The sequence below is a fragment of the Haliotis rubra genome, unplaced genomic scaffold (genome assembly GCF_003918875.1).
Source record: "Haliotis rubra isolate DU_JTF1 unplaced genomic scaffold, ASM391887v1 Scf304, whole genome shotgun sequence".
In the NCBI taxonomy this organism is placed as follows: Eukaryota; Metazoa; Mollusca; class Gastropoda; order Lepetellida; family Haliotidae; genus Haliotis; species Haliotis rubra.
Window position 1 is genome coordinate 1,117,241 of NW_025766974.1, and position 13,125 is coordinate 1,130,365.

General features: G+C 41.8%; 1 protein-coding gene across 2 annotated transcripts in view; it reads right to left on the reverse strand.

Annotated features, from left to right (window-relative positions):
• Positions 1-842: 842 nt before the first annotated feature.
• Positions 843-13,125, reverse strand: part of LOC124282832 (proteoglycan 4-like) — a 43,477-nt gene continuing 31,194 nt past the window's right edge. For both annotated transcript variants that reach the window (XM_046718867.1, XM_046718866.1), the window contains 5 exons: positions 10,607-10,711; positions 9,079-9,368; positions 4,590-4,620; positions 4,174-4,198; positions 843-3,939 (listed from right to left, as the gene is read on the reverse strand). In XM_046718867.1, coding sequence (XP_046574823.1) covers positions 2,356-3,939; positions 4,174-4,198; positions 4,590-4,620; positions 9,079-9,368; positions 10,607-10,707 — 2,031 coding nt within the window. In that variant the 5' untranslated portion in view covers positions 10,708-10,711 and the 3' untranslated portion in view covers positions 843-2,355. The remainder of the gene's footprint in view (positions 3,940-4,173; positions 4,199-4,589; positions 4,621-9,078; positions 9,369-10,606; positions 10,712-13,125) is intronic.

Below are 13,125 nucleotides of genomic sequence, written 5' to 3' on the forward strand. Positions count from 1 at the left end.
ATGATATCATACAATTCTATATCTTTCTATACATTATACAAATTCTATACATTACACAAAGTAAACAACATTGCCGTTTTTAACAGCTAACAACAATTTATTGCCACCGATGCTAAATGATTGCATTTTTCGACAGTTTCCTAGTACAATATAGAACAAACTTTATGGATAACAACTTCTTTTTATTCGTGAGTGCGACGTTTCGATACAGATTCTTGTACCGTTGTCAAGCATAATGGAACATGAAGAAGGGAGAAGTATATATATACTGAATGTAACCATGTAACAAAGAAAACAACATTATTAACATAATTGGCTAGGCAGAAAGCTGATGAAGCCAGAGAGTAGACAAAGGACAGGCGTGGAAGCCAATGATGTACAAATACAGTAGATTGGGCTTGGTGGATGAGTGCATCATAAGCGGATGGAATGAAGTATCCTTGGTCTCGGTTGATGGTGGGCTTTTGGCGTTTGATGTGGATGGCTTCGGTGAGCTTGCGTTTAGTGAAGTCTGTTTACTTGTTAGAGAGAATGGTGATGTCAGACCACTCTATTTGATGATTGGGGCTTCCCCCTTCTTCATGTTCGATTATGTTTGACAACGTTACAAGAATCTGTATCGAAACGTCGCACTCACGAATAAAAAGAAGTTGTTATCCATAAAGTTTGTTCTATATTGTACTTCCCAACTTCTAACATGCCACTCCAAGAAGTTTCCTAGTATAATGTAATAAGATGACTTTTAGAAATGATTGAACTATGTTAATATAACGTAAGTTCAGGTGGTTGTGACACTGTTGACAAAATGAAATATTCCCCCATTTTAACAGACTTGTTTTCAAAGGCATCTACTTACCCTGATTAAAGTAGACCTACCAGATTACCTATGGAACAACGAAAACATGTCATGTGGCACTCTAGAGGATATCTTTATTTTGAATCATATACTACCCAACGTTTCAAAGGGAAAATCAAACAAGTCGAGTTAATTATACACTTGGAATATTATGAAAAATCAGTTTTGTTCATCGTGGAGATATAATAATACCCAATGAAAAGTGGAGTAGTATATCTCAGTTGTATATAGAGTGAAGGAATACGTTTAGCACTTCAACGAAACCGATGATGACCCACAAGAATCACAATGGGGTGAATCTAGGATTCGAACCCAGGCCTAACGGCTCTGACAGAGAAGGGGAACATCAGCGAATATCGGCGCCTTATACCGTTTCTAATTGAAATCGAAATCCACATGTGTTTCGACAGCACATTATTAAACCACTTGGGACGAAGGACGTGTGTACACCTATTAATTCTTGAGACAATACTTACCATTCGCTCATTTCCTCTAGCAACCTGTCCAAGGAGTATGTTCTTTTTTTGAGCAAACTACATGGTTAAGGGAAAACAGTTTATGTAAAAAACAAACAAAATAAAACAAACATGAAGACATTGTGTACGGCCTGTTTAACAGTATGGATGTGTCGCATACAATGAAATGATTATTTGCATCGCGTTAATTTCGTCGTATTAATAACAAACTGATATTATTTGATTAGTGATATTATTATTTATGATATTGTCAGTATAGTTTCCATTGAATAATAATCTTTCCAATGCTGGCATAGGGGGTATTCGAGGTATTCCGAGGACACCTGCATGTATACTACTCAAAACAAGTTAAGAACCAGCAAATTCTTTCATATTGAAAGAATCGCATGGTCCTTCACCTTTCTAATAGTATAGATGACACTGACCGTAAATATACGCACGGAGAACTACTAACACGTAAACTGGTATTCATTCTTTTAATAGACAATTCCCCGCACACGCTGTTCATACATTAGAATGACAAGTATTTTAGTCACTTTCTTTATGGATTAAATTTCCGTCGTTATGTTAAATCACCAAACAACCTCTTGTTCATCGCGATTGGGGGCATGTTTAATTAATGCATATTGTGTATAAAGTTTATAAAATGGGTGTTTGAATTCATTTCAGTTTCGTGAAAGTGATTTTACAGTCCATCCCAGTACAGACATTTGATATGTAAATATATTCTATATACGTAGAACGGTGCCGTTGTGGTGTATATTCTCTGTACGCTAAGTAGAACGTTGTAGTCACGTGGTGCTGTCCTCAAAACACCTTAACACAAGCCAAGGAGTATGGCCCAACGTTACCTTGGTCCGTTCGGTGACCTTGACTGGCGTACGTTGTCTGGCGTACGTGATGTTGGCATAAGGTGGAAAGTGTGATCAATGTGAAGAGTGTGTCACGTGATATTCTCTAATGTCAAATATCCATATCATAGTTTATGGCACCTGACATCTATGATCATATCCTGTTCCACCGTCAGATGTCAGCATATTGATATGTCCGGACATAAAACGAAGGCATATTACAAGGCACTTTATCCGTAGTACAGTCACGCCCTTCACTTAACACTGTACACAAATACTTTTGATTGTTTTGGCTAAAACGGGTACGATGCAGCAGAACCCGTGGGTGCTGCGTATCACTATCTGAAGTGGTATCCAGCCACGCCTCGACATCAAAGCTTGGTTGATGGTGGCGGGGGTGGCGGGGGGTGGGGTGGTGGAGGTGGAGGTGGGGCTGGCACTGAATCAAAAGGCGAATTCGCGCTATTAAACGGCGGGGATTGGGGGCTCTCTTGGCCTCGTGGAATAATCTCTGGTGGTGACATGGTGAACTGTACAGCACGACGTCCTGAGCTGTCAACAGAGGCATCGTCCGGGAAAAATCATCCGGTAATGTCGAAGTAGGGGGTGGAGGGGAGGGGCCGCCATCCCCACTTTGTTGCCGTCGCTTCATCAATTCTTCAATTAGAGCGTTCTTCATTGGAGAGTCATTGGTACCAATGATCTTCTGCCTCATGGAACCTCTCTGTGACGTCTCAGGTACCTCGTCTACAACGTCCTCATTCACATGCCGTATCATCCCAGGTGGGGGAGTTGGCGGGCGGAATTTTAACCGGTTGTATGTCGGATCTTCTTCCGGCGAAGATGATCGGTTCATGTCGGGTGGCGTCGGTATTCTCCGTGTGTAGGAGTACTCAGTTTCGCCGGCTTCCGGTTCCGGATCAATGACAGGTTCGCCGTCATATGGCGGGGTCGGAGGGCGTCGGGGTTGTCGGGCTGGGTAGATATCAGTTGGCTCTGATCTTAAAGCATCTTTCTCAACGTTCATGAAGCTAAAGGCGGAAGTGACAACTTGCTCCTCATGATCATAGGGACCGTTATAGTCCTCACGAGGAGTCACAACTGGATGCTGAAAGTCAGATGTCGAATCAAAAAGATAATCAGCTCGCGGTGTCGTCTCCTTGAATGCCGAAGATGCATTGCTGCTACCGAACACCGTCGGCTCTTCCCGTTCTTCCTGTTTATAAAAGGAGTAGCTCATTGGCTGAGGTGAAGGGTCACGACGAGGTGCAGGGTCAGAAATTGGTTCCGGGTCAGGAATGTGATGTACTGCCGATCCGTTCGAGAGTCGTAATGGTTCTGGCTGTGGGTCAGAGGTGTAATGTGTTGTCAAACCGTTCGACAATCTAGGGGGTTCTGGTGCAGGGTCGGGGTCCTTGATGTGAGATATCCTTGATACGTGAAGGTCAAGGCCGGTTGTAATGGGCGCGGACACCGTCCTCGAAACTGAGAGATTCTGATGGCTGTTCGCCGGGGCCAAGATGATATCGCCTTCCTTCGCCTTGATTGTCGCAGATTCATGGCTGCGCCGAGAGCTGCGTCTATCATCAGACTTTGATTTTCTAAGATTTTCAATTCTGTCACGTGACTTAGATCTCGATCTTGACTTTTTATCTCGAGATTTAGCCCTGTGTCTGTCGCGTGTTTTAGTGCGCCCTCTGTTGGATTCATACACTCTTCCATTTGGACGTTCGTTATCCGAGGATACAATGCCTACCTGAAAAGAAGAAATATGGTAACAACAATTATTCAGATTCTTATGATACACATTTAAAAAGGCATATACAACGGAATACCAAAAGATTGTTATACGTGAACCAGCCTCATTTCTCACTGCGGACTATTACATTGTTTCCAAACAAACGGTTCTACAGTCTCCCCAATACAATATCGCTTCCTACAATTAAGTGTATAAATGATGGAAACAGCTTGTCAGAACACTTAAACTTACCCTCTCCTCAGCACTTTCAATTTCCCTGGAAGGAAAAAGAGAAGATCATATTAACCTTTATGGTTAAATTTCACGATAATCATATTGACTGGGTTTTTACGAAAGAGTCGCAAATGCACTGGCTAGTTCCAAACACAAACGTACTCGCACTGATCGCCAGAATGAGTTTAACAGACGTGCGTAAGAAAACACCCAGTTTCCAAAATATTTGACAAACAGCTTTAATAATGTTTCCAACAATTGCATGTTTACATCTGCATTTTTTCACCAATGTAACTTACTGTCTAACGCGGGCGTAGCTTTTGCAGAGAAAAGGTATTAAGTTTTTAAACCGGCACGCCGATCACATACAGGGGAGGTAACTCTGAAATACCCGGTCACCACGTGTGTGGGAAGATATCGTAACAGATCCTTACCTGACAAAAAGACCTCCAGGCGCTCCATTCGCTGAAATATATAATATATATAACTTAGTGTCATAGTTACAATGTTGCAGGAAAGTTAAAAACAAATATGGCAATGATTCACAAAACCTTGAAGTAGGTGAATATTTCCTCAGGGCAATAAACCTGCTGATTACAGTGCTATTGCGCTTGGAAGCACACGATCACAATACCACTGTTTGATTGCTCCAGATATAGGTTATAGTTATTTTTCTAAGATGCTTTGCTAAGAGATCAAAGGCGTCGACAGTACTTTATCGGGCGATAAAGCACACATTTTTGCATTACGTCACACTGTATTGACGTTACTAGCCATTCTCGTCTACCACCTCGTAATCAAACGTACCTTTGGTAACCGACGTCACAATGCATGTCAGTTGTCATCGCCCCGTAAAGTCTCCTACAGTAAACTACTCCGTAGCATCCCGTTTCTTGGTTTGCAGTTGCTTCGCTCGACTAACATCACTGGTGGAAACATTACGTCTAACCTTTTTCGACGGATATTGCGTCCGAATGCACGTTATAATAGTTCAGGGCAAAAGTGTACTTTATTACACTATACATAGGGGTAGAGCGAATTGTATTCCTTAAATATACAGTACAACCAGAAAGTATTGAGAATTTAAAGATTGTAATTTTTTAAAAAAAAATCACTCATTACTCACGTATTAAATGTGAACATTAGTAGAACATAACTCCAGATTGAAAGACAAGTGAACAGTTAGTATTTTGTCAAGTCACCATGGGCAGCAATACAGGCTTCAAATACTACTGATCAAAGAAGTTAGAAAGTCGCGGTCCATGCTGTCCCAATATCGGACCACCTCTTCTTTCATTTCAGTAATATTTGTCAGATTGTTCTTATTGACACTTTCCTTCATAAGTCCCCAAACATTTTCTATTGGATTTAGGTCAGGGCTATAGCTTGGCCAATCTAATAATGTCATATTTTGGGTCCGAAACCAGAGGCCTGTGAAAGCTTTGAACGATGTTTTGGGTCGTTGTCCTACTGGAAAATCCAAACATTTCCATAGAATACGTGAGCAGATGGAAGTAAATGTCCCTCGAGAATATATGTGTACCGCTCACTGTTCATATTCCCTTCAAATACACAGAGGGGCGTTGCCCCTAACACAGATATGCCACCCCACACGTTAAATGTCGGACTGTACTTTGGGCGCTGATATAAAGGTTTTTCAGTTTGTTTGGTCCAGAATTTCAGTGTATTAGGAAACAGCCACACAGAACTTTCATCTGAGAAAATCACATTGTCCCAGTTAAAATTTCTATGCTGTAAGCACCAGTTCAACCTTCGCTCTTTTGTTCAGGTTTCATGATCGGTTATAGAATTCCTCGAATTTTCTGCCAACCCATTGCATGCAGTTCAGTTCTAATTGTCTCCTTACAGACAGCCACAGTTCCTCTATCAATCATATCCAGCCTTAAGTTTTATAAACTCCTTTGTTTGTTTTTAGAAACAAGAATACCAAGACGCTTGGAAACCTGTCACCGACAGTCAATTTTCTGGGCCTACCTGCGCCTCCCTGGTGCTCAATGCCATATCCATTTGCAATATTTTTCAAAACGGGATAAACAGTGGACAAAGGGGTGCCTGTTCTACTTGAAATCACTTTAGCTGATCTGATGTCCTTGTTATAATACTCTAAAATCAACTTCCTCTTCTATAAATCATCCATACTGAGGATCACTGAAAATGTCTGCTAGCAAGTAAACAAAGGGGGGTAACTCTTCACAAACTAATGAAAAAGGATTAACGGAGTTGTCTCTCTTGAATGAAACCAAGCACTTGATAGCTGGTCAAGGTTGTTTATACTAGAAATCCAATTAAACATATTCCTAAAATTCTCAATAATTTCTGGTCATACTATATGCTTGGACTATAAACGCTGCGTTACGAGTCTCATCCTGCTGATTGATCCCAGCATTTTTAACAAACATGGAATAAGGTGAAGCCAGGTTTGACTTCTGGAATTCGACCACTTACAATACGACGATGCGGACAAGGTACTTGTCCTGTTACGACTCGTGTGTTTGTGTCTTTACCGGAACGTCACTTTGTAGTGAGCGAGTGAATGAGTATGGTTTTACGCCGCTTTTAGCAATATTCCAGCAATATCAAGGCGGGGACACCAGAAATGGGCCTCACACATTGTACTCATGTGGGGAATCGAACCCGGGCCTTGGGCGTGACGAGCGAACGCTTCAACCACTAATGATGCAGTTGACATACATAAGCCGCCCCTGACGTCACTGACAGCACGGCTTGTCAACGCCACAAAATACCACGGTAGGAGTCGTCCGGTTCCGTGGGAGTAGGTGTGATCTCAGCGCTAAGGTGATCGTGTACCCAATATTCAAAGGCATATGATAACCGTAGCGCTAAGGTGATCGTATACCCAATATTCAAAGGCATATGATAACCGTAGCGCTAAGGTGATCGTATACCCAATATTCAAAGGCATATGATAACCGTAGCGCTAAGGTGATCGTATACCCAATATTTAAAGACATATGATAACCGTAGCGCTAAGGTGATCGTATACCCAATATTCAAAGACATATGATAACGGTAGCGCTAAGGTGATCGTATGCCCAATATTCAAAGGCATATGATAACCGTAGCGCTAAGGTGATCGTATACCCAATATTCAAAGGCATATGATAACGGTAGCGCTAAGGTGATCGTATACCCAATATTTAAAGGCATATGATAACCGTAGCGCTAAGGTGATCGTATACCCAAAAATTCAAAGACATATGATAACGGTAGCGCTAAGGTGATCGTATACCCAATATTTAAAGCATATGATAACCGTAGCGCTAAGGTGATCGTATACCCAATATTCAAAGGCATATGATAACCGTAGCGCTAAGGTGATCGTATAACCAATATTCAAAGGCATATGATAACCGTAGCGCTAAGATTGCTTTCTACAAGGCCAACCGGAGCATTTGTATTTTCACCCACATGAAATCAAAGCACCTTATCTTAGCCTTGATATCAAATACTCGGTTTCGAATTGTTCACATGCGGGACTGCTTGAATTTGACAAGTAATTGAACATAAACGAATCATGGCTCCAGACATAACACTGCAAGCCACTCTTGAGAAGCAGGTTTTGGTAAAATGTCCTTATTAGATACACCAGTATCACTACAGGGTGAGATATATACCAAGGATTCAGAAGGAAGCAGGTTTTGGTCAAATGTCCTTATTAGATACACCCATACCACTACAGGGTGAGATATATACCAAGGATTCAGAAGGAAGCAGGTTTTGGTAAAATGTCCTTATCAGATACACCAGTATCACTACAGGGTGAGATATATACCAAGGATTCAGAATGAAGTGTCGAATGGAACACGAGAACATAAAACAGTACAACTTCCAATAACGATCACGTTTTAAGAGTTGAATATGTAAGCGTGTGGCTGAGAATGTGCATGTTGTTTTGCGGAGCAGTCAGAAATAGTCCGTCTATATCACTACGGTGTGTAAATGGGAACACCAATGATTGATATCATGAGCACCGTGTCTTGCCTTCTAGATACAATGATGTACAGTCAACTACAACATAACCACCCAATGTTAATTGTGGCCAGTTCTTATGGCCAGTGTGCGTTGCTGGATACATATTTTACTCAGAAACCCGATTGGGACCAGTCTTGATGAATAGAAAGAACGAATCTAACTTGACTGAAACAGCGCAAACTTAACTAAGATACCCGCTTATGACACCCGTATCAAATACAGCTTGTTCAGCTTGACCTGATCAAACGAATACTAATGAATTGCGTGACCGTGTCACAACTGGTTGAGTCTATTATTGTGAAGGGGTGCACCTTTGTCAGATGATTGGTGTAAACGACTGGACTGATTGCTGTGCCCATGTTAAAATTTGGAAAGCGACTACTGGGACAGAAATATTGCAGTTGAACATGAAATAGGAAAAGTGATAATTGAACTGGGTGTAGAGAGTGATAGCGAGAGTGAATCGGATTGTGAAAGTAACTGACGTCTGTAAGTTGTAAAGTTAGCAAACCAAACTAGATAGCTTATGACTGTATAAACATGACATGATTGTTTTTTTTCAGAAGTGTTGTTTTCCGGGACAAGTTCTGTAACGAATCCATGTATGCATGCTTCGCACGAAAGCAACATTAATAACATTCTCTGCACCCCTATTTAATGAAGATAACCCGATCCGCCGTTTGGGCCATTTGACCTCCCGGGTCATGCATATGTAGAGTAGCTCAGGTCAAGCTGAACAAGCTGTACATCGACATCGAATAACCATTTCTTGTGCTTCGTTTTCAGCCTGCATCAAACATGGGTGTATAGTTTTTTTCTGTCTATAAGCTGTGTCAGATCTGTGTCATGATCTGATATATATCATAGTGGTGTTTGAGTTGGGTGAACATATCGAAACGTGTGGCTCACCTTGTCGATCATGGCCGACTTGCTCACGGTCCCGAATTGTAGATTGGGACGACCCATGAACTTTTCTTCTGCCATTTTCATCGTCTAGGTAGACGACCGCCCCACTGTATCCTATCGTCGGTCGGAAGGCGGGATAGGGCTGGCCACCCCTCACGGTGAAGAAGTTCAGTGGCGGTCTTGCCCGGGGGTGTACGGCATGAGTAGTGTAGGAGGGGCGGGGGCGATATCTCTGGGCGGTGAGCGGAAACTCCTGCTGAATCGGCTCCTTTTCATCATCCGAAGATGAATACCTGAAAACCCCCAATGTCATGACGTCACACTCGTGTCCAGTGAAACTAAAGTGTTAACCTAGGTTCTTTATAGACATCAGGTTGTGTAGAAGACCATGAGAGATTTGAGAACAAAGTTTGTCAGTGAGTACTGGCTCTTCTGTCTTCATACATGTAGATATAATCGCTAGTCCTGCCATTTGAATATAGTTTGATTGGTCATCACATGTCCAGCGATGCTTTAACGTCAATTCCACGGTGTATTGACGACGTTTGCTATCACTTGTTCATTAACCTGAAGGGATATAGATGATGCCCTCTTGTTTACAGTTAACGAGTGAGTGAGTTTAGTTTTACTCCTTACTCAGCAATATTCCAGCTATACGGCGGCGGTCTGTAAATAATCGAGTCTGGGCCAGAAAAGTCAGTGATCAACAGCATGAGCATCGATCTGCGCAATTGGGAACCGATGCCATGTGTCAACCAAGTCAGCGAGCCTGACCAACCGATTCCGTTAGTCGCCTCTTACGACAAGCATGGGTTACTGAAGATCAATTCTAACCTGGATCTTCAACCCGGTGTTACAGTTAATACTGAGACATAGTCTAATTAACCCCCCAAAACGACAACAACAAAAACACTCACATTTTTCGCATTAGTTTCACACTCCATATTTTACTTTCAAGAAGTACATCCCTACTTCAGTCTTTTTCCATCAGATGAGAACGATGAATTGCAAAATGACTCAAAATCGGGAAAAAGTCTGATAATGCCAATGCGGTTCACGGAAATGAATACCCTGTACCGAACAACATCTGCTGTTTGTAATTATTATACCTATCAATGGAAAAAGTTATTCAGGAAACTATCACGTGTTCAAGTTAACATCTGTAACGGAGGGAGATACAAAACGGTAGGAGAAACAGCGCCAACTTTAGTCGCAATGTGTTTCGTAAACAACTTTTCCATCAGATGGCGTTTGGTACAGGACATGTATTGCCATGTACCATACTAACACACACAACGCCTCATAAAACCCATCCAGATATACACCTACCATCACTACCACCACACCACACCAAAAATAGCGAAACAAACAAAACACCCACACCTTCAAACACCCGTCAGAAGAACCACGTCGAGAAATACCCCTTACCCAGGAGACACCACACCCCAAGGAACATCCCATCCCCCAGACACCCACACACACCCTAGAAATAAAACAACCCCACCCCCGAATTCCCCCGACAGACACTCACCTGCCGTAGAACCAGTAGATGAGGAGCGCCAGGAGACAGATGGCCAGAATTGCTGCTATACATGATGCTGCTATAAGCCCACCGAGTGTGTCGCTCGCCATTTTGCTGAAATTATAAACCCATTCTATTAAGGAACTGTCACACACAACACGACACAGCTGTCAATACATCATCACAAATTAACTAACTTGTGTGTGTGTGACGCGGATTTCGTGATCTCAATCTTGTAACGATATATTACTTTCGATATGTGCTTATTTCACTTTAAATCAGTCGGGTTAAATAATTCCTTAAGCGACCTTGCATGATATACTGTTTCTTTAGTCAAGTGGATACAGCGTCTGCCCAGGAGCGACAAGACAGTGGTTCGATCCTCGGCTTCGTCTTACCATTGGACGTTAAAAGGAGATAGAGATAAACGCTCGGTATTATCGAAATGTAATAAGCACTGGTTGGACTTTAGTGAGTATACATTGTGTCTGACTGGGATACCTAGGTACATTGTTGTATAGTATCTCAATGGGCCGGTACTATAACACCGGACTAGTACAAGCGCGCGCACGCACGCACGCATGCACATTGGAGCATGCGTGGATCGGAGTCGTCTTGAACCCGCGTTTCGAACCTACGCTCTTAGAGTCAGACACCTAACCACCAGCACACAGAGTGTCATTAGTCTGATCGTGATTAGTTTGATATCACGAGTAACTAATTTAATTTTGATTCATATTTTCCACATTCCGCGTCAGCATTGTTATACATGTATAAATTTGGTATTTCCCCGAGATGAAGGTTTAAGAATAAAGTACGGAATCTATCCTGCTCCTGACTGTATCAATTACAATGCAGATTTTGCGTCGCTTTTTACTTATTTTTTTCATGCCATTAATCAAGAACGTGAGAAAACTTAGTGTATACTTTTATTACTTTGTAACCTTAATATTAACTCATTGTAAACATGCGTTTTGTTTCATGCACGAGAAAAAATGTTTTTTAGTGTATTCTTCCCATTTAGATGTGCATATCTGTCCCTGGCGTTCTCTCGTAACACATTCAGACACACGCTCCCAGTGGTACGGGAAACAGGAAGTTACACTTATTCTGAATATTTAATGTCTAAATGCAGACTAAGGAATCAATAGAAACCGCTGGTTCCTGACAGAGAGTACATGCAGTTCAAATCTTATTCTCTGTAAAGAACCACTTGAACGGACAATACAAAGTTGCAAATATGATTAAAATGAAAGTTTATGAATTGTGGTTTCCCCACTTCATCAACCAGCACCGTTGCAAACTCAGATCTCGATGTGATGAGCAGACGCTTTACCCACTTGGCTACTCCGGCCCAATGTTTTATTGATTGGAACACAATTATAACAAACGCAGTTATTTCCGGTTTTTCAAAACAGATATATCTGCCTGTACAATGTTGCAGTCAGGGCTGACGAAGGTGTGCGGGAAGTGTCGTGACTGACGAAGGTGTGCGGGAAGTGTCGCGACGACGACACCGGTAACAACGTCAAGTGAATAATTAACAGGCTGCGTGGTTGTTGTTATCAACATTAGTATGGTGTAACCCCTTGAGACTACAGAGAACCTATTTCTACATTTTAAACTGTCCAGATAATGAAAACACGGAAGAGAAATGATCTGGTGTCGAGGTAGACATATGAGAAATGAGAAATTCCAATCGTGGTCTGGTGGATTTGTAAAGCCATATTCATGACATTTGAAAGCTAATAGATGGCGTTCATGCAAGCGCTGTTAGTGATAAACAAAGAGCACTGTAAGAATGTTGGAACAATCCACTCCAGGTGTTTGTTCTATACGCTGGCTACTGGCTATGGTAATTGTGTCCTAAAGGACACATACAGAACACTTTTCTGTAGTCGTAAAGCACACACGTGGCCTATTCTAGAAAGTGATCGTAGCATAAGACAGTTATAACACAACACACACGTGGCCTGTTTGAGAAAGTGATCGTAGCTCTATGACAGTTATAACACAGCACACACGTGGCCTATTTGAGAAAGTGATCGTAGCTCTAAGACAGTTATAACACAACACACACGTGGCCTATTCCAGAAAGTGATTGTAGCTCTAAGACAGTTATAACACAACACACGTGGCCTATTTGAGAAAGTGATCGTAGCTCTATTACAGTTACAACACAACACACACGTGGCCTATTCCAGAAAGTGATCGTAGCTCTAAGACAGTTATAACACAAAACACACGTGGCCTATTCCAGAAAGTGATTGTAGCTCTAAGACAGTTATAACACAACACACACGTGGCCTATTTAAGAAAGTGATTGTAGCTCTAAAACAGTTATAACACAACACACATATGGCCTATTCCAGATGGATCGTAGCTCTAAGACAGTTATAACACAACACACACGTGGCCTATTCCAGAAAGTGATTGTAGCTCTAAGACAGTTACAACACAACACACATATGACCTATTTAAGAAAGTGATCGTAGCTCTAAGACAGTTATAACACAACACACATATGG